Raw genomic sequence first — 27,129 nt, 5'->3', positions numbered from 1 at the left:
AGCCTGACCCAGAAATCCTGCTCCCTGGCTTCCTTCTGTGTAAATGCACCAGCCCAGCTGCACGCCACTCAGGACCACAGCCCTGCCCCGCCTCTGCTGCCTGGCTTGACCTGCCAAGAACTCTGTGTGGGTTTCTGGAATCCACCTCCTCTAAGTCCCAGCCAGCCCATGGGGGAGCTGGGTCCTGTTCCCCACAGCTACCCAGAATCAGTCTCTCATGTCACTTTCCCTTCTCCAGGTTAACCGTGCCAGGTTCCCTTCAATCAGGATTTTAGGGTCACTCACCCTTTCCTGGGTTCACTCCTCTTAGGAGAGAGACCATAACATCTTTCAGATGTTGTCTGATCAACATTGTGACCAACCCAGGATACACTCGAACTTCTACCTCCTTTGTCTGTTCCCAATACTCCTACTGATGCACCTTGAGCTGCAACAACACACAGACACTAAGCCTAGTGACTATCCCAACCTTTTAGGCCTCTCTCTCTATTCATATGATAGCAGCTCAGCCACAGCTCCCCTTTCCGTACATACACAGGCAACTTTACGAACACTTATCACATTTTCACATTTATTCTCAGTAGTATGCAGCTTCCATGTTTCAGATAACCCGCTGAGGATGTAGTGGTCACTCTCCCCGCTAGCAGATCTGATCTGCTGGGTGTGAGGTTCACGTCTCCTCCCAAGTCACTCACACAAACACAGAACAAGGCTGGAGCAGAGCCCTTGAGATGTTCTAACGACAATTTCCCACTCTGTCCACAGGACATCTGAAAAGAGCCTGGAAACACTTGGCTGAAATAAATATGCCTATGTTGGGAGGCTGCTCGATATCACCAACCAGACACCTCTCCCAAAAAGACACTGAGACTGGTGTGCCTGGAATTGTTCTCCGTGAAACCACACTCTTCCTCAAGTTCCTCTGTTCTCCCCGCCCCTGAATCTGTAACATGAGAGGACAAGTAAGTATGTGCTTCTGTAAGCCACTACACACCCTTTCTTGGATCTGCTAGAAAAGCCTTAATGTCTTTGCTTCCCATCTAAGCACATGATTGGCCCCCTCAGGGTTGGGCTCAGGGCATTTCCAGAAGCTTCCCCATCACTAACATGAAAGTTCAATTTCCCTGGGCTGTCCCGGTGGCCTAGCGGTTAAGTTCAGTGTGCTCCACTTTGGCAGCCTGGGGGTCTGGGTGCAGACCTGCACCACTTATCTGTCAGTGGCCATGCTGTGGTGGCAGCCCACGTACAAAAAAGAGGAAGATTGGCAGCAGATGTTAACTCAGGGTAACCTTCCTCAGCAAAAAAAAGTTAAATTTCCCTAAAGTGTGGGTATCAGTTCATTAGCAAAGTTAGCCGTCAACTCTGCTCCCAGAAAGAGCCAAATCAGGCTTCTAAGAGGCTCACACTCATCTCTTCGGTAGCCCAACTGGGACAGACCCACCTCTTCAAATTTCTTCGTTTTTGCGACTTCACAGATCTGTCCTATCACCCGGATACGATTGTTGAGGCCACATTCAACACTCAGTTCCTGGAGAGGGATGAAAGAAGGACAAGGAGCCAGTGTTCAGGCAACAGATCTCCTTAATTGCCCATCACAGACCACTTAGGAACTGTACCACCATTCCCACACCGGAGACTTGTGGCAGATCCTTCTGGAATCAAGAAGCACCAGAGTTTACTACTCCATCTCAGTGGAGTGACGACAGACAACTTCTTTTTTCAAGACTGCATTTTATTTTATTGAGATAAACTCACCACTTTCACAATTTTAAACTGTACAATTCAGTTTTTAGTATATTCGCAGTGCTTGCGACCACCTCCACTAATTCCAGAATATTTCCATCACCTAAAAAGGAAACTTCATACCCACTAGCAATCACTCTCCATCCCTACCTCCCCCCAGGCCCTGGCAAATGCTAATCTACTTTCTTTCTACGGACTTGCCTATTCTGGACATTTGTATTAATGGGATCGTATACTATCTGGGCCTTTGTGACCGGCTTCTTTCACTCAGGATAATCTTTTCAAGGTTCATCCATATTGTAGCATTTATCAGTACTTCATCATCGCTTTTTTTGCCAAATCGTATTTCACTGCAGGGATGTATCGCATTTTACTTACACATTCACCAGCTGATGAATGTTTTGGTTGTTTCCGAACGGGAAACTTTACAAGTGCAAAAATTCAACATTTATTTACAGGCAAACCATGGTGCCAGGCATGTGGTAGGGGGATTCAAACACACACAAGAAAATAAAGACCCACTTCTCCCAGGAACTCACAAATTACGAGTTGACACCTGGCCATAGCCTAATTATCTGTGGAACCCTCCAGTAAAATAGATTTTCCTGCCCTGACCTGTGAATGTTACTTCAAGCGTGCTGGACCAAGTCACCAAGATCCTAACTTCCTGGATCTCCAGAGGAAGCACATGGATGCCTCCAGAGTCCTGGGGACAGCAGCCCGAGCCGAGGTCACCAGCAGCCCATCTCCCATAGACCTGGTGACACACCAAACCCCACTTGGCTAGCAGAAAGACACAGGCAGCTCACTCACTCTCAGGATTTCCGCCGTGATGATGAACTCTGTCTGCCTGCCCTCTGCAGTCCTGGGATTTGGCCTCGGAGTTCCCAGTCCCAGCAGAGTCTTGAACTTCTCCTTCAAGCCTGAATCTTTGCTTGCTGGCTTGGCCATGGTGGGCAGGGGCGCCCGGAGGACTCCTCTGTGCCTAAGAAACAGGCCGAGCCCTCAGGAACAGCTCCACCCACCCGCCCCGTGCAGACCTGCAGCCGCCGAGACTCTAAGTCTCCGCCGGGAACGCCCCTTCCTCCCAAGGCTTCTGGGGAGGTCTCAACCGCAGCCAGGCGGGCCCGGCCAGAAATAAGCCTGGGAAACGCAGGCCGGCCGCCCGCGCCGCCCGGGTCGGTGCATGGGGGTGAGGGAGGTGGGTTGGGGGTGGGGGCGGCCGCCGCGGGCCCAAGGAGCCCGATATTTGCATCTCTCTTCTCCCCGCGAGGAGGACTGTCGGGGGACGCCGGAAGCAGGGACCCCTCGACCCGGTCATGACTTAAAACCAAGGAGTGCTCGGAGCTCCCGGGTCACGCTGCAGTGGACGCGGCCAAGGCCCGGGGCCCGGACACCGCGGGGTTCGCCCCCGCCGCCTCAGCGCCGACCAGGCCCGGCGCGGCCGCCGCTCCCCTGCCCCGTCAGGGCCTGGCCACACCACGGTCCCGGCCGGCCCAGGGGTCGAGAAGCCCAGAGCCACTCACCCCGCGCCGCGCCAGCCGCCCCGGCCGCCCCTACGGAGAGACGGGAAGACCCCGGCCCCAAGCCACCGCCGGAAGCGGGACCCGCACTTCCGGCAGCGGGGCGACACCAAGGGCCGCCGCAGGGCTTGCTGGGAGTCGTAGTTCTGGGCCACCCTCTGACCGAATGACTGAGCGAGGGTCGAGTCACGTGACCGGGCCGCGGGGGCCGCCGGGATGTGTAGTCCGTAGGAGTCAGGCATGAACGCCGCGAGCGTGAGGATGGTGACCCGCAGCCGGAGCCGGGGATCCGGGTCCCGGCAGCGGGCGGTTGGGGAGGAGGCCGCGCCACTCCAGAGGGGAGAAGCGGCTGCAGGTATCGCCGCGAAAGGGCTGGGACGGGAGGAGAAGCGGGGGAAGGGGCCTGCAAGGGCCTGCAAGAACGCGGCGGACCCGGCGGCCGCGAGCGAGTTCCCCGGCCCCACGTGCGGCGCTGGGTTCCCACGCTGTGCCCTGTTCCGAGGGGTAGGGGTCCACAGGGGCTGGGTTCCGGGCGGTCCCACCTCCCCACTCTGGTCCTGAACAAGAATGTTCTCTGCGTCCCACTAGCCTACTCTGGGATACTCCCCTTATGCCAGGCTATTTGTGGGGCAGACCGGCCCCGTCCTCATAGCTGCTTCTCTCTCAAAGAAGTTGGGTGCTGAGGACACCCGAGTCAGAAGTCCTCTTCCCCTTCCAGAGGGTACCTCTGAGAGGAAACAGGAAAGGGCATGGCCTTCATTGTGTTTACCCTGTAGGCATTAAGCACAGCAGTCAGCACTGAGGAGATTGAAGGGCCTCTGCAACTTGTCCTGTGGGATTGGCCAGAGGGGGATTCCCACAGGCCCCAAGGACCCCAGGGGTAGGTGGACAAGGAGATCCACTGGGACAGAAGCATGGCAGGAGGAACTGGGGTGGAGGGAACAAGCAGGTGACAGTGCCAGCCAGGTAGGCAGGAGCTTTGATGCCAAGATGAAGTTTGGAGTTTATCATGAGTATAAGGAGAAAACAATAAGAAGTTTTAAACAGGAAGTGACACAATTCTGTTTGGGTCTTAGAAAGTTCTCTTTGACACAGTGTGGAGACTAGATCAGGGGGCACTGCAGTGGAGGCTATCACTGGAGTCCTCATGCACTGATGCAGACTTGGTCAGGAGGGCAGTGGCATAAAGAAGGCTGACCTGCCCTCTATAGAGGACAGAGCCCCCCCGGCTGTAGTAGATGACGGGTGATTGTTGAATGAATGATAAGGGGTGAGATAACAGGTAGGGCAGCACCCACACTCCACCCTCACCTGTGGCCCCCGCTCAAGGGACCGAGTGGCACTTTTTGCAGAAAGAAGGAAAAGCCACAGCTGTGTGAAGCGTCAGCAGAAGGCACAAAGACTGAATGTGGCCTATGAGGCCTCAGATGGTGAGAAAGGAGAGAACACTGAGCCCCTCAGGGCGCCAGGCTGGGAGCCCCAGGACTGGCGACAGCAGTTGGCGAACATCCGCACCATGAGGAGTGGGAAGGATGCGCCTGTGGACCAGCTGGGGGCTGAGCACTGCTATGACCCCAGTGCACCCCCAAAGGTAGGCAGGGGCCCCATCTGCCTGGTGACCCCCTTCTGAACCAGAGGCTTGCTTCCTTTTGGGCCTCTGGCAGGGGACAACCTAACATCTGGTGGCTCTTGGCTGGCACCCTCCCCTGCAGACAGCCCCTTGAGAGGATGCACATCTGGGACTCAGAGCACTGGGCAGCATCACCTGTGTCATTGTGGCCACTCAGCAGGTCAGGGGTACCTGTCGCTTGGTACTCAAGCTCTCCCATCTGCTAGCACAGTGCTGGCACATCAGGGCATTAAGTAACATTTGTTGAGAGAGAGTTCCTTCCACTTCACTGGTCTGGAGCCTGGTCCTTAGACCAACAAGATTCTAATCCCAACTCTGCTACCAGAGACTTGGGTGCATACCTCTTGGGGTCTCAGTTTGCTTGTCTGTGAAATGGGTAGTCATTTTCACAAAGCAGTAACAATAACAGTGGTAATCAGTGGCTACTGAGCACTAACACGGTTCAAAGCGCTGTGATGATGCATTTAAGCCTTACAGTGATCCTGTCAGGCAGATATTGTTGCTGTCCCCACGTTATAGATGTGAGGAAACAGACCCAGGCCAGACCCCACCCACACACCATTGGCTGGGGCAGGTGGGATGCTGATGTCTCATACCCAGGGTATGTTGCCCAGAATAACAAGAAGACGTGGGTAAAGGGCTTGGCTGGTGCCCAGCCCACAGTGACACCCAGGACCTGCCACCACTCTGGTCCCTGTCACTGCAAGCAGGTGCGGAGGTATCAGGTGCTGCTGTCGCTGATGCTCTCCAGCCAGACCAAAGACCAGGTGACAGCGGGCGCCATGCAGCGGCTACGAGCCCGGGGCCTGACGGTGGACAGCATCCTGCAGACAGATGACAGTACACTGGGCATGCTCATTTACCCCGTGGGCTTCTGGAGGGTGAGCTCAGGCTAAGGCGACCGGGCCAGGGGTGCCACTAGCCCGGGAAAGACATGAGGAGGCTGTGGGGGTGTGGGAGGCCAGGTCAGGCATCTCTGGCCACAGGGGCCTGGATGTGAGTTCCTACTGGACCCCCCTGCCACTCTGACAGGCCTACAGGGGGCCTGGCTGTGAGGCCTTGAGTCCAGGTCCTGGAGCTCCTTGGCCTTTCCTGTTTGCAGCCTGCCCCTTCCTTCCTCCACCTCCCCGCCCAGCCGCCTGGCCCTTCCTTTCCTCGGGGAGGCTGCCCGCCCACCTTTCCCTTTGTTTACTCCAAGCCTCCCTGGAGGGTGTTCCCCACCACCACCGCCCTGGAGCCCCAGCAGGCTGCAGAGCACTGGGTGGCGGGTGGGGCTGCTTCCCTTGGCATTGGCGTGGGCTGCAGTTTATCAAATGAGTTTTAAATAGTCTTCTCTGCTCAGGCACAGGATGGGAACCGCCCGGCTGGCCTGGCGGCTGGCGGGGGAGCCCCAGGCTCCAGCCTTCCTTCCTGAAGGCCCAGGTGCTGCTGAGCCCAGCTCTTGGCGTTGCTGGCCCAGCCTAGCCTGCCTGAGCTCTGGGGAAAATGATGGGGCAGGGGGCCTGAGCCAGACCTTACACACGTCATTGGCCCAGACAGGTCAGAGGCAGGGGTCCAGGCCTGTGTTAGGTTTCCCTCAGGCTCCCTGCTGCGTTTGGCTCATTCCCTCTTCTGGGGGGACAGGCAGGCAGGTTCCTCTGACTGTGTCCTGGGCAGGTGACAGGCACCTCTGGGCACCTGTGGGTCTCCCTCAGGCCTCGTCTTCCCAGGTCAGGCTACACACCCCACCTCCAGGACTGACCTCCCCCACCCCATCTTTCAGAACAAGGTGAAGTACATCAAGCAGACCAGTGCCATCCTGCAGCAGCGCTATGATGGGGACATTCCAGCCTCTGTGGCAGAGCTGGTGGCACTGCCAGGCGTTGGGCCCAAGATGGCACACTTGGCCATGGCCGTGGCCTGGGGCACCGTGTCCGGCATTGGTGAGCAGCACACACCCATGGGGAGCGGGAGACAGCTCTGGGCTTGCTAGCTGCTGTTGGGGTTCCTCACACCCTTGTGATCTGTGACCATGGCTCAGGTCTGCTCATCCAGGATTCAGGGGGTCGGAAGGAGTTCCCAGCGCTGAGCTAGGCCTTCCCTGCTGAGAGACGGGAAGAATGGGAGGAGGTCACATTTGCTGACCACCAACCATGTGCTGGGCTCTGTGAGAGGCCCCTGGGTGGATGCAAAGTCTGGACTGTGCATGGGAGAGAGACATCAAACCAATAATTCCTTACTAGTGGGGTAGGAACACTGAGCGGGGCAGGGCACTGTGGGAGCTGGCCCAGTCTGGGGCATCTGGGAAGACTTCCTAAAGAGGTGAGAATTCAGCTGAGAGCTGAAGGGTGAGGCGGGGCCGGCCAGGCCAAGAGGAGGAAGTACGTTCCAGGCAGAACGGTCTGCAAAGCCATAAAGTGGGAGAGGGCCAGAAGCAGAAGGCTCCAGAATAACATGGGCAGACTGGAGAGGCATGATGAAGGCAGGGGGACCCAGTGGCGGGGAGGAGGGGATTGGGGGCATGAAGAAGAGCTGGGAAGTGGGGGAGCCCCTTCCTATAATCCCTTTCCTGGTCCAGGTGTCACGTTCTGGCATCAGAGGACCTCTTTGTGGAGGCAGACCTCTGGTCGGATGCAGCAGCTTCCTCAGATCTTTGCCCAGAGAGTTGGGGCTTCTGAGGCCACACAGCAGCAGGTCCAGCCAGCCCCAAAACCAGGGCTTGACCCACCATCTCTCTGTGTGCCCTGACCCCAGTGCTCCTCTGGGACTCCTGTAGTGGCATGGGAAAGGGCATGGGAATCCCCCAGCACTTCCATGGCTTATGAAGGCTGCACCGTGGGGTGGGGGTCACTTCTCAGCACTGCCCACCGCAGGAGGGCAGCTAGGGGTTGAGGGCTCTGACGGCACAGTGAAGCTGGAGGGCAGCAGCCCCAAAGAGGCGGAGCAGGGCCAGGTGGGGGCTAGGGCAGAGCCTCGCCCCACACTAGGGCTCCTGCAGCTGCCAGCCTCTCAGCAGATACTTGAGCTGATCTGGGCGGCTGTCCTCAACTGCTGGTATCCCAGGAGTGATCTGGCAGGTCTGTGGAGGAAGGCCCCCGCCCACGTCAGACAGAGGACAGGGCTTTGGGAACAGCAGACACAGCCGGCAGGTGTGTAGGAATGTCACCCTTTCTGGTTGTCCGTAGGCCTGGCCACCCACAGGGAGACCCTAGGGAGGGTGAGCCCCGTCTCCCAGGGGCATCCCTAAGAGAAGCCCCCTTGATTAGAACGCCAGAGCTGTGGTATACAGCAGCTGCGCTCAGCTCTGCGCTCCCAGCTGGGTGACTCTGGGCAAAGCACTTGGCCTCTCTGAGCTTCGGCCACAAAGCACAGGCAGCAGCCACCCTCATTAGCAGCACAAGTGTGCAGAGCCCTCCAGGGCCTGCGCACAGAAGGCTCACGTGGTGTGCTGTGGCCGGAGACTGGGCCCTTGGGTGACTTAGGGAGCATGGTCACTTCTGTGTTACAGAGGAGGAAACAGGCTCAGTGACCCAAGGGTGCAATGCCTCCACTTGCATGCTCTCTGCATGCCCCCAGGGTGCCCTCCATTGGTGTCTGGGGAGGCCCAAGTCTCTTTCCAAGCACTTAGCAGCAGGGGAAAGGAGCTGGTGCAGTGACTTGCTTTCTCTTTGGCAAACATGGTGGTGGGGTAGGGGTTGGGGGTGGCATAGGGACTGCAGCTGGCTAGGGGAAAGGCCCCAGTGAGCTGGTGCCCAGGCCAAGCCCTGGGGTAGCTGGGCAAAGGGAGGAGGGGCTGCGGCCCAGGTGGACAACAGCTGCACTCCCCATTCTGTTCCTTGATGGTGCCGTGGCAGGTGCTGGCTCTGCGGGCAGTGCCCTCATGCCTGGTGCCCGCAGCCAGTGCCTGGGCCAGGAGCCATTGCTCCCTGTACTCCAGAGGCCCAGCCTTCTGGGTTCTGGCTCCAGCCCCTGCACAGCAGCAGAAGTGACCTGGTGACTCGCTCTCAGACCTGCAGCCAGCACTGTGCAGTTCTGGCCCTCCAAGGAAGCCTGGTTTTGGGAGGCGAGGGAGACTCACGCTGCAGGCGCAGCCCCCCACCAACCTGGGCTTGAGGCTGTGGGCAGGGCCTGGAGCAGTCTGGGCCAGTGAGCATGCCCCATGTGCACCCCACCCTGTCTCCGAGCAGCAGTGGACACACACGTGCACAGGATCGCCAACAGACTCAGGTGGACCAAGAAGACGACCAAGTCCCCAGAGGAGACCCGCACTGCCTTGGAGGAGTGGCTGCCCAGGTGGGGCATGGTGGGATCTGGGCAGGATGGGCTCCCCTCCCAAACTCCTTCCACACTGACAGCTCCCACCCCCACAGGGAGCTGTGGAGGGAGATCAACGGACTGTTGGTGGGCTTCGGCCAGCAGACCTGTCTGCCTGTCCGCCCACGCTGCCAGGCCTGCCTCAACCGGGCCCTGTGCCCAGCCGCACAGGGGCTCTGAGGGCCGTGGGCCTCGGCCCCGGGCACCACTGTGGCCACTATCTGTTACATGCCTTTGCTGGGGAGCTGCAGCCTGTTTATAATAAAGCTTGGGGTTGTTCATAGTTAGGATCTGGCTGACTTCTACTCCTGGGGGGTGGGGGTGGGCTGGGAAGCACGTGGGTGAGCTCTGCGTGTGTCTGTGATCACGTGTGTCTGGAACGGGGTTGTCTGGGAGGCCAGGATGGGGACATGACAATCTGGGCTGTATACTGGGGGCGGGGGTGTGTGTGCAGGAGTCCGGGAACGAGGAGATGGATCGTGGGAGCCAGCTGTAGCCAGCTGCTGGGAAGCCCGCTGGGGACGCCGGAGGCCTGAGCCTCCTCCCTCCTTGACAGCTGGCTGGGGACCCAGAAACACCCCTCCTCTCCTGAACTTGTGCACCGTGAGAGCACCGCCTCTGCCAGGAGGCCCCACCCCCACCCCCCGCCGTGTTTGCAGAGCCACCTGGCCTCCAAAGGAACACCAGTAGGCCCAGGCCCAACGCCACAGCACGTGGCCTGACCTGCATATACCTGCTGGGGGCTGCACCTAGGCAGAGGGTAGCCCATGGGGTGCCAGGGGCCCAGAAGCCATCTCTGGCAAGGTGTTGGCAGGGGGCCTGGGTCTCACCAGGCAAAGGAGGTAGGCAAGGGCCCCACAGTGTGCCAGAGAGGGCAAGAGAAGGGCAGGGCTCCAAGATACAGGGGTCCCAAGTGGGCTGGGGAGGGGAGAGGGAAGGGAGGAGGGAGCAGGAGCTGAGAGGGGTCTGGGCTTGGATGCCAGGCATATGGATTGGGGGAGGGGAAGCTTAGGAATGAGCCCCATTTCCAGCGGTAGAGATTCAGCAGCTGCCCGGGCTGCTGCCTTCCTGCCCGGCCCACGGTCCCCCAGCCCCCAACTAAGGGCTCAGGAAGGACAGAGGCAGCCAAGGGTGCGAGGAAGGCCTGTTTATTCCGAGGGCGCGCATGCGCTATGGCTTACAGGGCAGACAGCAGTGTCGGTTGGGTTCAGGGCAGGGAGGAAAGGCAGTCAGTGGGGTCTCCTGAGGGTAGAGTTCTAGGCATGGGCTGAGCCCAGAAGCCTGGGGTCCCTCCTGATAGGTTAGGCTCTCACACAGCCACACTCCCCAGGCCTGGGGGCTGCCGCACAGGGACAAGGGGCCTGTCCAGAGGATGCCCTCTTGGGGGCCACGGGGCCTTCATCCTCAGGCCCTGGACCCCAGACCCCTCTGGGCCTGGCCTAGTGACCACCCATGCCAGGAAAGGCAAGGATGAGGCAGAGGGACAGCTCCTGCAGCCACATCTGGCCCCTACAAGCACACTCTGGAGTGCCCGCCCCCATCCCCGCCTCTGTCCCTGGAAGTCCTTGGGACTCTCACGGGATGACTGCTGCTGAGGGGGTGGAAAGGAACCGGTTTGCGGAGAAAGGTTTGTTTTATTGCAATTATTTAGAGAGTGCGTCCTGGGCGGGGGCGGGGGCTCTGGATTAAGTGGAAACATGTGTGGAGCTGGAGCTCTTTTTGGAAAAAAAGCAAAAACACAAATTCCTTTAAGTCAGCAGGCCCAGGCAGAGCAGCCGGCCCTGCGGTCACCACTGCCGCTCCTCCCTCTCCCTTCCACCCCGTCTCCCTCTCTCCCTGTCTCCCTCTCCTTCTCTTCCTTGTCTCTCTCACATCTCAGGGGCTCCTTCTCCAGGATCTTGCTGCCACACTCCCCCAGCACCCAGCAGGAAGGGGACAGGAGGGGGGCTCACTGGGACACGGGTTGGTTCCTGGGTGGTGGTGGGACCACCACACCCTCTGGGCGTGAGGAAGGCACCCCCTCCAGTCCACTGAGGCTTGGGAAGCTCTGGGCCGGGCCCGTGGAGCAAGGCCCGAGGTCCATGCGGGGAGGAGGCCTGGGCCCGGCAAACAGGCAGGGAGGGGCTCAGAAGTTGCTGAAGATCTCGCGCTTCCGGTTCCAGTCCATCTGGGGCGCCCGCTTGTTGACCCGGGTGGCTCTTGCCTTCTCCTTGGCCTCGGCCGCTGTAGGGCTCAGGTGGAGGCCACTCTCCTGAAAGGGATCGCGCTTCCAGGTGCTGCCATCCTAGGGGCGGGCAGATGGCCAGAGTGAGCCCTGGACTCAAGCCCCCAGAGAGGTGACCCTTCCCAGGGAGCTCATACCAGAGGCCACCTGGTGGGGCTGGGGCAGCAGGCCCAGGAGGGCTTCCTGGAGGCGGTGGCCCCACTGCCCAGGCTGATAGCTCCACAAACACCCACCCCCAAGGCCTCTGGCCCCTCAGTGTGTGAGCACAGCAGTGGAGGTGGGTGGGCACTCGCTACCTCAGTGTCCTTGTCTAAGCCAGGCAGATCGCTTCGGGATGAACATGTTGAGCCACCATTGAGCTGGGAAACCAAGGGCAAGGCTTCAGGGGTCCTGCCCAGGAGCCACCAGTACACACACACACACACACGTGCATGCACGCGCGCGCGCACACACACACCCCCCCGCACCCCAATGGAGCAGCATTTATTCCTCCACTCAGCAGTGGGCACCAAGCCTCCACTAGGCTCCAGGCCCATCCTGGGCAGGACACGGGACACCCAGCAGTGAGCAGACAGGTGGCCCAGCCCTGGCCAGTTTTGATGTATGAATCACCCACAGGAGCATCACCTGGGGCAAAGCCAGGGATAGCTTCCTGAGGAGAGACTGAGGACTGCTCCAGGTAGCCAGGCAGAGGGAACAGGGAGGCCAGCAGCCCTGTGGGGCTGCAGTGTGGCTGACGCAGGAGAGGGTCCAGAGGGGCATTAAAGCTGGGAGCAACTGGGCCAGATTGAGTCTCACAACCGTGCCCACACAAGGACAAGATCTCAGTGGGGCTCTGTCAGTCCTGGGACCCCCAAAGGAGCCTCTATGGTCTCCTGGGCCCACCCTGTCCATTCCCACCCTCTCACCTGGGCAGGGCTGGTCCCATTGGTGACTGGTGATGGCAGTGGACCTGTGGGGACACTGTGTCAGTGACTGCCCAGCCCCCTACCCTCCACCCCAGCCCCAGGCCCGCAGGGCAGTGGCCCACCTTCCACATGCTCCTCGGTGGGTGTGACCCGCAGTCGCTTGAAGTACTCATCTGTGTCAGGGTCTACCACCAGCAGCCGGGCCTCGTCCTCCCGCGCCTTGATGCTGGCGACCACCTCTGCATGGCGCAGCCCCTCCACATTCTGTCCATTCACCTACCACATGTAGCATGAGGTCAGCACTGCCTGAGGGCACACCCCACCAGCCCCCCAGCCAGGCGTGGCATCAAATATTCATCAGCGTTGTCACCAGCCGCGGCAGCAAAAGGATGGCCAGCTCAAGTTCCCAGCATCTCCCTCCTCCCAGAGAGGACCTGGAGCCCAGACACATACACAGACAGGGCACAGGGACAAGGACATAGACACATGGGGACAGGGGACAGGGACACAGACAAATGGGGACAGGAACAACACACAGGGAACAAGAATACAGACACACATGGGGACAGGAACACGGACACACAGGGTACACAGACACGGGCCCAGACACATGGGGACAGGGACACAAATATGGGACAGGGACACAGGGAACAGGGCACAGACACACACATGGGACAAGACACACGGGGACAAGAACACAGACACATGGGGAACAGGGATACAGACACACGGGACAGGGGCCCAGACACATACATGGGACAGGGGCCCAGGCACATACAGGGAACAGGGGCACAGACACACACAGGGGCGCACACACACAGGGGACAGGGACACAGATACACGGGGGACAAGAACACAGACACGTGGGGAACAGGAATACAGACACACAGGAGATGGGGCACAGACACACAGGGGACAGGGACAAAGACACACACAGGGGACAGGGACACAGACACACAGGGGACAAGGGCACAGACACACGGGACAGGGGCACAGACACACAGCGGACAGGGACACAGACACACAGGGGACAGGGACAAAGACATGGGGACGGACACAGACACACGGGACAAGAAAGACACATGGGGAACAAGGATACAGACACAGGACAGGGGCACAGACACAGGGGACAGGGACACAGACACACGGGGAACAGGGCTACAGACACACGGGACAGGGACACAGACACGCACAGGGGACAGGGACAAAGATACATGGGGACAGGGACATAGACACAGAGAGGACAAGAACACAGACACATAGGGAACAGGAACACAAACACACAGAGGACGGGCCCAGACACACACACAGGGGACAGACAGACTCAAGGGACAGGGACACGGACACACAGGGAATAGGGGCACAGCCACACATGGACAGGGGCACAGACACAGAGGACAGAGACAAAGACCTACAGGGGACGAGACACAGACACACGGGATGGGGACACACAGGGTTAGGTACAAAGACACAGAGGGGACAAGGTGACAGACACACACAGAACACTCAGCTCCCTGAAGCCTTGGTGACAGGTACCTCAATGAGTCGGTCCTGGGCGAGGAGGCCAGAGTGGGCAGCAGGTGAGCCTGGGTCCACAGAACGGATGTACTGTCCGGGCCGGGATTTGTCACTGTGCAGGTTGAACCCATAGCCTTGGGGGCCCTTTCTCAGGTGGCAGAGCCGAGGGCGCAGCTCCCTCGGTGGCCCATTGACATCCTGCAGCCACACGGGACTCAGGGTCAGGCTCCAGCTCTGATCTCCCACCCCCAGAGGCCGTGACACCAGCCTGAGGCCTCAGGCCCCAGGTGTACGAGCACAGCAGTGGAGGTGGGCAGTGTGAGCCCCAACCCCACACTCAGCATCACGCCTGTCTGGCAGCGGCCCCAGGTCTCAGAAACAAACACCATGTGCTCTTGCCCCAGGGGCCCCATTATGCTGCCTGTGACCGAGCTCCAGCTGTGACCAAGCTCCAGCTGTGGGATCTTGGGCAAAGGCTGTTTCCAAACCCAAAAATGACTTCTGATGGGGCCTTACGGGGTGTTGGGAGAATCAGCTGGCTTAAGGACAACACTGAGCACAGACCAGGGTCCTGGGAGAGGCCAGGCAAGATGAGCTGCCACTTATCATGGGGTCCCGGGCTGGCTGTTCTTGAGGGCTCTGCCTGTGACCCCCGCTCCCCGGGCCTCCCTCTCTGAATGTGGGGATGGAAGCGTCCTCGGCCCCAGCAGTTTTGTTTTCTCCCCTAGTGGCCTCCGCAGGCCTGGTGGCAGTGCGGCTGTGTTTGCTTTCACATTCCAGAGCAAGCTGGAGCCGCCTCCACCCCCACAGGGCCCAGAGACACAGGGACACACCGGCTGGGGCTGGGGCCGAGGGAGAGGACCGAGGGTAGGGCCTGCCCTCCCACACCCCTGGTGGGACCCGGAAGGCCCACAGTGCCCTGAGCATCCCCCCATCGACACCCCAGGGCCCTGCCTCGCTTTACCTCTGGCATCCTGCAGTAGGGCTCTGGGCCAAACCCCAGGACCCTCACCAGCTGGGACCTGGGGCAGTGACCACAGTGCTGAGGGGCCAGTGGCTGCTGGTGCTCAATTAAACATGGCGGGTGGCCGGAGTGAGCGGGCGGGCAGCAGCTCAGGTTTCTTGGGACGCTCGGGGCTCAAGTGCGCGTGCAGGTGAGAGTTCGGGGTGGGGGTGCTCACTGAGGCCCTTCCCTCACCCTCCACCTCCCTGCATGTATCCGAGGGACCCTGCGCCAGGCTGGGGCTTGGGGTGGCACTGAGGGAGGGGCCCTACGCCCTCAGGGAAGGTCTCCAGGCCTCAGGCACCTGTCCCCCTGCAGCCCCCAGGCCTGTGACCCCATCCCAAACCCCAAATCTGACTGCATGCTCTGGCCTGCCGGGCAGGGGCTGCCCAGCTGTGGGACCAAGTGTGTCTTTCCCCACAGGGCAGGTGCCTTGCCCTGGGCTCTGGGCCTTCCCACCTGTCGGGAACACCCTCCTCCTGTCCAGCCTGCACCCCTTCTCCAGGACCACTTTCCTGACCCCCAAAGCCTGCCCAGAACCCCTGAGAACCCCTGCTGCAGACCACCATCTGGCCACATGACCTCAGGAATTCCAGGGACAGGGTTGCTGCTCCTTGGGAGTCTGCTGGTCCCTCAGGGCTCAGCCAGGCAACGTGGGCCAAACTGAGGGGTGTGAGACCCCCAAGTTCTCCAGAGTCCCACTGCATAGACCACCCCCGCTCCTTGACACACCTGGAGGTACAGGTATGCAGCTTTATGGCCGGCCCACACCTCCCCACAGAGGTGCTCTCAGGTACAGGCTGCCAGAGCACAGGCCCCGAGGCAGGCAGGCTGTGCCTGGAATGCAGAAGTGTGACATGACCACGCCTGGCATGTGGACATGGGCCCAGGTGGCACAGGCACATCACGTGATCACAGAGACCAGACATCCAAACACACTCACAGACACGCTACACGGACACACACAGTGACCCACATATGCAAAAGGACAACCCCATGGCACCAGACCCGGCAGCCTCTTCCCACGCCCTCCACAGTGGCCTCCAGGGTGGGGCCTCTCAAGATCCCCAAATGGGAAGCAGGATTTGGAGGGGCATCCGGGGCCATGAGGCCAGGCTGAAGTCACATCCGGGTCTGGGACCATACTGGCCATCCTCCTGCCTCAACTCAGCACGGCCATCTCCCACCACATCAGCCAAGAGGTTTCTCCTAACGTCTAGCCTGAACCCCTCATTACGATCAGGATCCAAGGAGCTCCAATCTCGGCACTAGACCCTCGAGTTCAGGTGAGGGCCAAGGCTGGTGACCTAGTAGGGTGGCCCAGTGGGGAGGCCGAGAGAGCAGGCGAGCAGTGGGTGGGAGGGGGTGCAGGCCCGGCCCAGCACATTGCTTACATTCCTTGCTCCCTGCCCTGGCTCAGAGCACTTCCTGCCGCCTCCCAGCCAGGCCCTTGGGCTCCCATGGGCTCCCAGCTGGGCAGCCCCAGAGCCAGACAAACCCTGGTCTCCCAGCCATGCCTGTAACCAGACAAAGAGGCTGGCATGGGGGTACCCCGGGAGCCAGGCTGTGCCTCCCCAGATGGTGACTCACCATCCTTGGCACCCTGGCAGAAAAAGGCCCCCATTGTTGCTCAGGGTCTGGCCTACTCACACCAGGGTCCCCAGAGTCCCTTCTCCTGACCCTAGGGGACACAGGCTAAGCCAGCTCCTGGGGTCCTCACCACCCACCCTGCCCCCACCCCACCTGACCTGCACAAGCCCCCGTGATGGTCTCCGTGAAGAGGCTTCTGGGGCCGGGGCAGCTGACGTGGCATTCCCAGAGCGGGCCATGGGAGGTGGGACAGAAGTGGCAGGCAGCGAGTGTCCAGCTGGAGTGGCCTGAGTTCTCCGGCCAGCCCAGGCTGCCACCCCATTTATCCACCTCCCACTGTGGCCCAGGCTCCCCAGGGATGGGTGGGGATTTAGGGCTGAGTCACTTTGGGGAACAGGGTGGTGGCTAAGCCCCCCTCCCCTGCTCAGGCTCCAGCCCGGAGCCCCCCAGCGGCTGAGTTTCCGTCCTAAGAAAGGAAGGAAGGAAGCTGCCAGGAGGCCCTGCCCTGGTCCCAGGACCTGCTCCCGGGGCTGGGAGACAGAGAGGCATGGGAGGGGACCCCACCCCAGAACTGAAGACAATCCTGCTATGGCTCACTGGGAGCAGAGGGGGGCAGGAGCCAGGGAGCCCCAGAACCCTCTTGTAGGCACTGGGTCCTCTACCAGGTGGTCACCCCCTGCAGGACTCTGTCACCTCTCTCATTCTCAGCCCCTAAGGGTCTCCCGAACTGTGGTGGGGGCACGGGCTGGGTCCATTACTGCCCCCACGGCCCTGGCACTGCTAGCTGCCCCATCTCCGTTTAGGGGCCACCCCCTCTTGTCACTGTCAGGATCAGCTGCACTGCAGCTGCAGCCACCCCCAGCCAGGTCTGGCCCAGGGCTGAGTCACCACTGATGAGGCCTTGACAGCCCCCAAAGGGAGGGGTGGCCACATCAGTGTCTTCCCCTGCCCCACCTCCCCCATCCCTGTCCCCCAGGACAGGAGGAAAATGAGGCTGAGGGGACCTGAGTGGCCCACAGGGCCCTGACTCCCACTTTGACCTTTGCCCTCCACAGGGCACCAGGGGTGGGTCCCTTCATCCTGCACCAAAGCCAGCCTCACACTTCCCACCCTGGTTCTCCTGTCCCATTACAGCACATACATTACTACCTGTAAGCATCACCCTCTGCGGGGGGGCGGGAGCTGAGCCTGGTCAGCCAGGCCCAGCTCCTCCTTCCCATGCTCTGAGCTCAGCCAATTAAACATCGGGTCTCTGGCGAGGAGGGAGAGGGGAGACCCTGTCCCCCGGGCCCCTCCCCCGACTTTCTGGGGTCCTTGTCCCAGGCCAGCCCCAACCACAGAGGAACTAGCTAGTTCGGGCCCCACTTTGTTCCTCTAAAAATATGCCCAGAGGAAGCCCCCTCCTAGGGCTTCCTGCAGCCCCCAGAGCCTGAAATAGCTGAGGGGGAAGGTCCCACCCAAGGACAAGGTGCCTCAGCCACCCCACCCTCCAGATAAGGCCTGAGGGTGGATTTTTCCGCAGGAAGGTGAACTCAGCCATTTGTCTAAATCAATGGACGAACGTGTAGGGGGAGGGGCGCTTCCTCCAGGGGCAAGCCGCCCAGGAAGGAGGGAGACTTCAGCCCTCAGGCCGGGGAGGGGGCCCAGGCAGCGCACCATCCCAGGGCCACCCTGAAATCACAAATCTGACCCTAACACCCCCTGCTCTGGCCTTTGCGGCCCCGGGGCAAAGGGCAGACTCCAGGGCTTGGCACCATGGCCCTGCCCACCCCCGCGGTCCTCTGCCCTCCAGCCACCAAGAACAAAAAGCGGCCCATGGGTTTCCACGCAGGCCCGTGCCCAGGCTACTCCCACCTGGAACACCGTCTCCCCCCAGGACAGGCCCCTCAGGGTCGGGCTCACAGGCACGGCCAGCTCACACGGGAGACATTCAGGAAAGGGATATGGCAAATGTCTGGGTCCCCTGTACACCCGGAAACTTTAGCTTTCCTGCCTCTACTAGCCTTAGGCCAGTGGTCCTCAAAGTGAGATCTGCAGAACCCTGGGCTTGAATCCCAGGGTTTTTCTTTAAAAGGGAAAAAAAAGGGAGTGAGGACATGAGAGACATTAACATGGGGCTTCCAGGAAGGCAGAGAGCAAGCAGCCTTGGCCCCTCCTCCCGGCCTCCAGGTGCTGCCCAGGTAGGGCCACCCCTAGGTCCTGCTCCCTAGAAGGAGGTGGAACAGCAGCCCCCACACACGCTTTTCCAGCTCTTCTGGCCTGGAGGCGGGGCAGGCAGAAGGGGGAGGTACCCCAAACCCTGTAGACCCCACTCTGAGGACCCAGCTTTGAGTCTCCTGGGCTGCCCCCAACCACTAACTGCCCGCAGAGGAGGGCCAGCCTCCTCCAAGACCTTCATAGCACAAGCAAGCACCTCAGACAGACACAGGGACAGAGCCAAAGACAGACAGACACCTGACCAGGCACAGACCTGGGCACACTCAGCACAGGATGTCCCAGCAGCCCCTCCCCAACTTCGTTAGCCCCTAGGCCGGGGAGGTGGTTTGTCACAGGGACCTTCCCCAGGCCAGGTGGCTCCGATGGCTTCCATCCTGCGGAAGCGGGCCAGGAACCAGGGCCAGGCTGCCCTGGACCCCACCTGGCTTAGGACACAGGCTGAAAGCTGAAGGCAGAAAGAGTGGCCCGAACTAGCCAAGAGGATAGTCATCAGGGGCAGAGAAGGTGCCCCCCGAGAAGCAGAAGGGACGGAGACAGAGACTTCCGGGGCTAAGCAGAAGTACAGACTGCTGTCAAAAGGCCGAGATGGTGGTTCTAGGAGCAACCATGGTGGTCCCTGTGGGCAGAGCCCGCCATACCTTCTGGCCAGCCTCAGAGCCGAGGCTGCCTGCACGTGCCCAGTCTGGCTTTGGCTCCCAGGGGTCGTGGGCAGGCGGAAGCCCTTGCTGGGCCATCTCCTCAGTGCAGGTCAGCTGTCGCCGGTGGAGCTCCTCGTCCGTCTCCTTGTCCACCACCAGCAGCCGAGTCTGCCCCTCCACAGCCTTGATCCTCTGCACCACCTGGGGCAGGCAGGTGGCAAGAGCAGTCAGCGACCAGCACCCTGGGCAGCATATGGACAGTGGCACCACCCAGGGCTGGCCCGGGCTGGCAGGCAGGCGGCTGGCCTACCAGAGGTGGGCAGCTGGACCGAGAGGCCCGCTGGCTCCACCCCCCACCCCCAGGCTCCAGCCGCTCCCTCCCTCCCTCCTCTTCCGGGGCTCCTGACACTTGGGCCCAGCCTGCCAGGGCTGCAGGGTCATTGCCTCAGCCAAGGGTCTTCTCCAGGAGGGACCAGGAAGCTGGGAGAGGCAGTGGTCTGGAAGTGAGAAAGATGGTGCACGGCTGAGCTTCAGGTTTTCAGTGTGCGTGTGTGTGCACGCGCGCACGCACCTGCGCACAGGCATACATTCATGTGTTTCAGGGTCTCTCTTGGTCTGGGTTTGAGGGAGAGAGGTGTCTCCCTGGGTCCCAGTCTGAGTGTCTGTGCCCATTTCTGTCCTTCTCAGTGGTGGAGCACAGAAGCCTAAACCCCTGCCTCTAGGCCTTCTGTTTGCCCCCAGGCCATGATAAGACCTGGGTTCCTGTGGCAAGGCACCTACGTGAGCACCTACACACAAGCCAGTAAGCAGGATTCAGACCCAGCAGGCAGGTGGGGAGGGACAGGTCCACCTGTAGGACAAGTGTGGCATTATGGCCATCTGTGTGTCTGTGCAGGTACGTATGGGGGCCGTGGAGCAGGCATGCCACTGTGCGCCCTGCAGGGAGAAGGGGCAGTGCCCACTGGGCTTTGGGGTAGCAAAGGCAACACCCACACTCCAAGGCCTGGGGGAGGGCAGATGGGGCCCCTATCAGCTGCTTGGCAGAAGTCATCCTCAGATGGGAGGGTCTGAACCAGGCCCATCTTCTCCCTACCCACCCCTGCCCCTCCTCTGTCCTTCCTCTCTCCCCGGGACCCAGAGAGCTGCAGGAAGACCCCAGCACCCTGCTGCATCCTGACTGTGGGACCCAGACAAGTCACCCAATATCTCCAAGCATCAGTTTCCTCAACTGTAAAATGGGAGCCATAACTGCACCTCCTCCTTCCTGGGGCAGTGGGAGGGTCCCACGTGGTCCCGTGTGTGAAGTTCTTGGAGACCAGTACCCGGAGGCCTGGAATAAGCAGGCGCTCCTGGGGCAAGGATGACAGTGACTGCTACACAGAGGCCAGGTGCCAGCTCTACCAGCCCCTCCCCGTGGCCTGTCAGGCCAAGTCTTCTGGCCCTGACCCCTACCCTCCTTCAGCAAACAGTTTTATCCAGTTGACACTCTGGGTGGAAGACAGAAGGACTACAGACAGATGGATAGAGAAGGGCCCCAGGGGTAGAAAAGAAGCTTAGCTCGCAGCCCAGCCAAGAACCAGTTTACTCTTCTCTAGGCCTCAGGGCTGGCCATGCAGACAGGTCACAAACTCATAGTTCTGGGGGGACACAGAGGACCCTAAGAACAGGTGGAAGGAGGCTGGACCCAAGCCAGGTGAGTCCCTGGCCAGTGGAGATGGACCCCCTCCAGGGGTCCAAACCTGCCCTCCCTCTGGCCTTCAATCTCCAGCTGCAGGAGGCAGGGTCTGCAGCCAGAGAGCCTGGCAGGGCCGGCAGCCACCATGGAAAGCAATGTGCTGCCACCAGTAGCGACTCCTATCGGGACCCAGACACCATCAGCCAGGGCACACACCAGGACACCAGCCTGCCAAGACACACTGACGACTACACTCAGCCAGGTGGGCAGACACACAGGCCTGGACACACACACATACAGCCCAGCTCACACACACATCCAGGCATGCAGATCTGTATACTGACACACGCACAATCCGACACACACACAGAGCCCTGCTCTCACACACCAGTCCAGGCATGAGGATCTGTCCACACACACAGCTAGGGGTGCAGGCCCATATATTCACCCACACAGTCCAGTGCACACACACAAACTCACTGACACAGGCTCATACAGGTGTGCCCTTACTGTGACACCACCCCCCAGTACACACAGGCAGATGTGTGCACACATGGGTGATCCCCAGGGGCACCTGCACACTCACATACATTGTGTGTGTACACACGCACATATGTACACACTCATAGAAAAGCATCCAGGGCACCCACTTGCGTGGAGACCCCACAAGGTGCCCTACACCTCCACACATTGTACAGGGAGGCCAAAACAGGACTAAAGAGCGAGGGCCAAGGGCCCAAGAGCCGCAGTGCGGGGCCCTCCCTGCCAGGATCCCTCCCGCCTCCGCGGTGCAGGACTGAGCTTCCTGGGGGAGGAGGCTAGGAAGGAGGACGGCGGCCGCTGCCTCCGTGGCCACGTCCCCCACCTCCCCCGGGGAGCCCACGCAGGCCCTTGTGCAACCCGGTCCTGGCCCCCGCGCAGGGAGCTGGAGGCCCGGGCTCAGGCGGTGCCGAGCCAGGGGGTCCTTGGCGCCCCCCGCGCGCGCGGCACAGGGCGCGCTCCCCGGGGAGGGGCCCGGAGGGCGGCGGGCGGGGCGCGGGCACCCACCTGGTGGTGCGTCTCGCCCTCCACGTTGACGCCGTTGACCTCGACCAGGCGGTCTCCGGCGCGCAGCGCGGCCGCCTCGGCTGGGGAGCCGGGCTCCACGCGCCGGATGAACTGCCCGCGGCGGCCCTTCTCGCCGTGCAGGTGGAAGCCGTAGCCGTGCTCGCCGCGCACCAGGCGGCACAGGCGCGGCCGCAGCGGCTCCGGCGCGGCCATGGCGCCGGCTGCCCACCCGCCGGCCACGGGCTGGCCACGGCGCTCACGCCCGCCGCCGGCAGGCAGGGGCTCGGGGACGGCGCGGCGGCGGTGGCGCTGGGGACCCGGCGGCGGCCTCGGCGGCTCCCGCTCGGCTCCAGTCGCCTCGGGCTCCGGCTGGGGCTCCGGCTGCGGCACCGCCCCCGCGCCCGCCCCTTCCCCGCCCCCTCCGCCCGGCCGCCCCCTCCGCCCAGGGCCCAAGCGGCCGTGTCCTTGCTTCGGCGCCCCGCCAGCCCAGGGCAGCGCGCGGGGAGCGGGGGCTGCAGGGCCAGGGGATCCCGAATCACCAGAACCCTCTGTCTCGCCCCTACACTGGGCAGCCTCCTTGGCGCCAGCACCTTTGCCTCCTAGTCTAGGAACTTTTATTGAGCACCTACTGTATGCGTGGCACTAGCAAGGAGGCAGCTCTTGAGGTGGGAGAGGGTGTGGAGAAGGGTCCTCAGGTAGAGGGACCCCACACAGGGGCCAGAGGGTAAGAACAAAGGTCACAGCTCTGCCAACCCTCCTGGGAAGCCCCTTCACCACCGCTAGCCAGCTGTCCCTGTATCTGGATCCCTCCTGTGCCCAGAGCTGCCCTGGCCTAGGGCAGAGTCCCAGGACCGTCCAGGTGGCAAAAGGGGGATTTGAAAGTGACATGGCAGCAGCCCTCCCCTCTATCCTGGAGGCCGGTGACTGGGTGACTCCCCAGCTCGCTCAGGAGTGTTTGTGCCTATCTGTGATGCAGACATCCATTAAACATCCCCCCACATCCCTTCCCTTTGCCAAGGCCCCTCACTGTACCCCCCCCGTTCCATCCCAGGCCTGGTCTGTGACTGCAAAGAGTCGGGGGAGGAAATGCACTTGTCTGGCTGGGACAAGAGGGTCTTTGCTACCCTCCTCCTGACCTGGGATGAAACGTGCTGAGGACTGGCCTCTGAGCTCTCAGGCCCCTTCGGATCTCCCCTCCCCTGCCCTAGCCCCACCTTCCCTCTACCCTCCCCTTCCCCTGGCCTCTACCCCGACCCCAGCATGACTGCCCCCTTCCCCCAACTGGACAATAACAATCACAATGGAGAATCATTTATGCTTTGTTGCGCCTCTCTGAGTACATTTTACCTGGAACAACATAGGGGGCTCAGGACATTTTACAGATCAGAAGACTGAGGCGAGGAAAGAGACCCAGGCAAGGTTCCCCAGCTCCTCCTGGGCCCAGGGCTGTGAGATTCCAAGTCCACGCTCTTCACCATAGAGCTCTTTCTCAGCCTCAGACACAGGAAGAGAGTTGAGCAGCAGGTTCACCCTCAGCCTGCCCCTCCCCAGCCCTGCCCCCCACCCCACATACCTGGTCCCCGCAGGGGGGCAGGTACAGCCAGCCCAGACAGTTCCCCATGAGGGCAGAAGCAGGCTCAGCTCAGGCAGAATGCTTGCTGCTCCTTCTCCCCTCTCCGGCGCCCTCAGCCTGGGCTCCCAGCCCCGGCCAAGCACAGGGCCCGCCTCTGGATGGCTTCCTGGGCCGCAGCCCCTTGGGTGTCCACACCCTAGCTGCTGCCCCTAAAAGCTACTTAGGCTGAAGCTGCATGGCTGCTCCCCCACCCCCACCTCTGAGTTCCTGGCCGATGCTGCCAAAGACTCCAGCCTGGCTGGCCACCTCCGTCTGTCTGTTTGCCTGTCCAGAGGCTGCGTGTCTGGCCTGTGACTGGCCTCCCTGGACGCAACTTGGTGCTGGTGCCACTGGAGGCTGTGAGGATGGGTGTGGGCAATGCAGTCACACCATATAGCACTGTAAGTGGGGTCACCCCATAGCAACCAGAACCACCTAGGACATGCCAAGCTGTAGCTTCAGGGCCACACCAGGGTCGAGGGATGGGAGACCCCCAGGCTGGGGGCCCCTGGTTCCCTGGGTCGGGAGGCTTGGAGACCTGCTCCCCACTCCGTAGGACAGACGCTCATCAGCCTTGGGCCCCCACTGCTTTCTGCAGCCCAGGACTCAGCCTGTATGTGAACATGGATGGGAACAGAACACCACTGGAAGGAGCGGTGCGAGGGACATGTGGTCACAGCTAGTGGCCAGGAACACTGCATCCCAGAATAACAAAGGAGGCCCCCAAACAGAAAAGGAGCTGAGGAAGTACCACGGAAGGTAACAGAGTAACAAAGGCAACATCACAGAGTAACAAGAGGGGGTAGCAAAGGAAGTAGGTGACAGCAACAGAATAAATAATGGGCAGCCAGGGAAGAGCTGCAGGTCACTGTTCCAAAGCGGGGGCAGGAATGAGAGGGAGGGAACTGGGTGGCTATGGAGGGCCTGGAGTAACAGAGGTGAGGAAAGAAGGCCCAGTGGCTCTCCTGGGCAAACTCCTCCCCCCCCACCCCCCCACCCTCCCCCACCCTCCCCCACCCCCCTCCTCTTTGTCTGGCCTCGGCCTTAGGCATGGGGCGCTGTGATGGCTGTGAGAGGAGCAGAGAAAAGGGCAAAGGCCCAGAGTGTGGGCAGAAAGGTGTTGGGGGCTGTAGGCTGTTCAGGATCGCTGGGGACTGGGCTAGGGAGCTGACCAGTGAGGCCAGGAGCCAGCATATGGAGGTCAGGTCAGAGGTGATCAGAGGTCAGGGGGATCACCACCCCCCACACCCTCATCCGTCTCCTGCCACCTTGCTGCGCAGGCAGGCCTTGCGACAAAGGGAGAGTGGACTTTTCAGTGCTTCTCTCCCCGGGGCTGTCCCTGGGGCTGTGGGAGGGTCCACCGGAGATGGGGCTTGCCCTAGTGCTCCCGTTGTGGGGAGGGGGTTTTCCTCTGACCTTGAACCTACCTCCCTGCTCCGACGCCCCAGCTGTGGGGCGGAGCCTGGCCGGGACACTGGGGTTTGGCGGTAGACAGAGGCCTGGTCACAGCCAGAGGAATGGCTGGGGGCCGGGCTCGGGGGTGGAGCCATTAGTCTGACGCCCCAGAGCTTCCCAGGCCGGCACCTCCTCCCTAATGTGCGTTTAATGGCCCCACGGGATGGCCAGGCCTCGCTAACGGCCTCCTCCTTCAGGCTACACCAGGCCTCTCTTCAGAGAGCGAAATCGGAGCAGGCGGGACCAAAGCGACGGGAAGAGATGAGAACAAGAGACCCAGAGACCAGAGGAAGAGAGGAGAACGCGAAAACCAAAGAGCCAAGATGTGCAGGAACCGGGCCCAGGGACCCCCGGGTCTGCCCCGCCCATCCCCACGGCCCCGCCCATGACCCGCCCCTAGCCCCGCCCACCGCCGGAGGCGGGGAGCGGCGACTGTAGCCGGAAAGGGCAGCCGCGCAGCGCCACCTGCCGGCTCTGGGTGGGATGGCATCGTCCGAGGGGCTCCCCAGGCCCCGCCTCTCTGGCTCCGACGCGGCTGAGCTCTGCTGGGCCGGGCGATGATTGGGGTGAGGCCGGTGCCCTCGGGCTGCTTGCACTGCAGGGGCATAGGAGTGCCATGAAGGTGGTAGGCAGAGAAGACGGGCCTCTGCCGAGCCCCTAATCGGCTCTGCTCCCTCACCTTGGACCTGGCACTAACCTATCTAGACTGGGGTACCTCCAGGCAACGTGAAACCTAGCCCCTCGCCAAGTATCCCCGCACCTGAGACCAAACGTTTGCGGGCCACTTGGAGCCAAGTGCTGGAGAGCACTGGGGAAACATCCGCTGAGATCCATGGAAACAGATCCGTGTACCTTGGCCAGGGGAGGCACAGGGCTGGGGCAGCGAGGAGGGACATTTAACCCAACCTGGGGCCCTGGAGTCCTCCTTCAGGGTGGACCACAGGGCTGTTCTGGAATCTGCCCATAGTTCCTGCAGGCTGTTCAGGGAAAGGGAGGGAGCAACGAGACTAGGGGACTGGGCCCCCTGTCCCTGTGGCCCTGCCCCAGAGCATAGATTTCATCCCGTCAGCAGGGGGGAGCCCTTGAGGTGTTGTATACTGGGAGTGACAAAGTCAGGACACCCATGTTTTGGGGGGGTCTTTTTTGAGGAAGATTAGCCCTGAGCTAACATCCCCTGCCAATCCTCCTCTCTTTGCTGAGGAAGATTGGCCCTGACCTAATATCTGTGCCCATCTTCCTTTATTTTGTATGTGGGACACCTGCATAGGTTCACACGTAGGATCCAAACCAGCAAACCACGGGCCTCCAGAGCAGAGCACACAAACTTAACTGCTCTGCCACTGGGCCAGGCCCAGGACACTCATGTTTTGAAAGGCCAAGTTCAGTGAGGAGAAGGAGCAGGAGTGGGCTCAAAGGGAGGAGAATGGGTTGACGTGAGGGGTTTGTGACCACCCCTTCCCCCAGAGCAGATGCTGGGGGGAAAAAAACTAGGTGGGATCAGGGTAAATAAATTCAGGGGTCAGTAGAGTAAAAAAGATCACCCAGATTACGGGACCACATGGAGAGAAGGATGCACTCTCTTGGAGAGGAGAAGGAATCGCCTGTGAGGAGAAGTGGGGGCTTCCAGAGGCCAAGGTGGGGATTGTGGGAGCTGGTTCCACATGGGCATCCCAAAGCCAGCTGTGTAGACAGACATTGGACCGCCCCTCCTCCATTCTTTGCTGGGTGCCCCCAAGAGGAGACCCTGCCACATGGCCAAGGAAGGCTCCAAGGGTAGACAGCATCAGGGCACAGTGACCAGGAGCTCCAAGGTCCAGGACAGTTGTGGGAGTCAGAACCCACGTTGAAGAGATAGCAGGAGGGTGGTAGGGCCCAGACACTTGTGACAGGGGAGCTGGAAGGGGGCCCAGGTGGAGGGAGGTCCCTGTTATTCAAGATGGCAGAGTACATTTACATTGGGGGCTGGAGCCAATAACTGGAAATGAAGAGGGGTAAGAGGTGGGGGCCCTTCCTCCCTAGGAGGAGAGCAGGGCCCTGAAGAAAGGGGCCGGGG

General features: G+C 61.0%; 3 protein-coding genes across 14 annotated transcripts in view; 1 reads left to right on the top strand and 2 right to left on the bottom strand.

The window, feature by feature from the left end:
- The window catches only part of TSC2 (TSC complex subunit 2), a 38,933-nt gene extending 35,425 nt beyond the window's left edge, over nucleotides 1–3,508 (bottom strand). For all 9 annotated transcript variants that reach the window (XM_046668357.1, XM_046668362.1, XM_046668366.1 and 6 more), the window contains exons 1-3: nucleotides 3,270–3,508; nucleotides 2,557–2,728; nucleotides 1,442–1,528 (exon numbers count right to left, since the gene is read on the bottom strand). In XM_046668357.1, coding sequence (XP_046524313.1) covers nucleotides 1,442–1,528; nucleotides 2,557–2,728; nucleotides 3,270–3,508 — 498 coding nt within the window. The remainder of the gene's footprint in view (nucleotides 1–1,441; nucleotides 1,529–2,556; nucleotides 2,729–3,269) is intronic.
- Nucleotides 3,485–9,472, top strand: NTHL1 (nth like DNA glycosylase 1). Of its 2 annotated transcripts, XM_046668368.1 has the most exons (6): nucleotides 3,485–3,621; nucleotides 4,619–4,857; nucleotides 5,607–5,777; nucleotides 6,659–6,818; nucleotides 9,063–9,168; nucleotides 9,246–9,472. In XM_046668368.1, the coding sequence occupies exons 1-6, from the start codon at nucleotides 3,507–3,509 to the stop codon at nucleotides 9,367–9,369; spliced, it is 915 nt and encodes a 304-aa protein (XP_046524324.1). In that variant the 5' UTR covers nucleotides 3,485–3,506; the 3' UTR covers nucleotides 9,370–9,472. The 2 variants fall into 2 exon arrangements, with proteins under 2 accessions (XP_046524324.1, XP_046524325.1); XM_046668369.1 differs by lacking the exon at nucleotides 5,607–5,777.
- An 849-nt stretch (nucleotides 9,473–10,321) lies between these two features.
- Nucleotides 10,322–22,410, bottom strand: NHERF2 (NHERF family PDZ scaffold protein 2). Of its 3 annotated transcripts, none has more exons than XM_046667733.1 (7): nucleotides 22,010–22,404; nucleotides 19,288–19,488; nucleotides 13,858–14,037; nucleotides 12,444–12,597; nucleotides 12,322–12,365; nucleotides 11,707–11,772; nucleotides 10,322–11,473 (listed from the first exon to the last, which is right to left on the bottom strand). In XM_046667733.1, exons 1-7 carry the CDS (start codon nucleotides 22,220–22,222, stop codon nucleotides 11,315–11,317), a joined length of 1,017 nt encoding a protein of 338 aa, XP_046523689.1. In that variant the 5' UTR covers nucleotides 22,223–22,404; the 3' UTR covers nucleotides 10,322–11,314. The 3 variants fall into 3 exon arrangements, with proteins under 3 accessions (XP_046523689.1, XP_046523690.1, XP_046523691.1); XM_046667734.1 differs by having other exon boundaries at nucleotides 11,710–11,772; nucleotides 22,010–22,400; XM_046667735.1 differs by lacking the exon at nucleotides 11,707–11,772 and having other exon boundaries at nucleotides 22,010–22,410.
- Between the last annotated feature and the right edge of the window lie 4,719 nt (nucleotides 22,411–27,129).

Source organism: Equus quagga, chromosome 7, assembly GCF_021613505.1.
Source record: "Equus quagga isolate Etosha38 chromosome 7, UCLA_HA_Equagga_1.0, whole genome shotgun sequence".
In the NCBI taxonomy this organism is placed as follows: Eukaryota; Metazoa; Chordata; class Mammalia; order Perissodactyla; family Equidae; genus Equus; species Equus quagga.
The sequence above is the reverse complement of the archived record's forward strand: the minus strand, read 5'-3'. Positions and strand labels throughout refer to the sequence as shown.

Bases quoted from the DNA above. Each gene is read 5' to 3' on its own strand.
- NHERF2 (XM_046667733.1), bottom strand. From the start codon at position 22,222: ATGGCCGCGCCGGAGCCGCTGCGGCCGCGCCTGTGCCGCCTGGTGCGC. The intron at 19,489-22,009 runs GTGGGTGCCCGC...TGCCTGCCCCAG, and splicing joins AGGGCGAGACGCACCACCAG to GTGGTGCAGAGGATCAAGGC. The intron at 12,598-13,857 runs GTACCTGTCACC...TACATGTGGTAG, and splicing joins CCCAGGACCGACTCATTGAG to GTGAATGGACAGAATGTGGA.
- NTHL1 (XM_046668368.1), top strand. From the start codon at position 3,507: ATGAACGCCGCGAGCGTGAGGATGGTGACCCGCAGCCGGAGCCGGGGA. The intron at 3,622-4,618 runs GTATCGCCGCGA...CACTTTTTGCAG, and splicing joins GAGGGGAGAAGCGGCTGCAG to AAAGAAGGAAAAGCCACAGC. The intron at 9,169-9,245 runs GTGGGGCATGGT...CCACCCCCACAG, and splicing joins TTGGAGGAGTGGCTGCCCAG to GGAGCTGTGGAGGGAGATCA.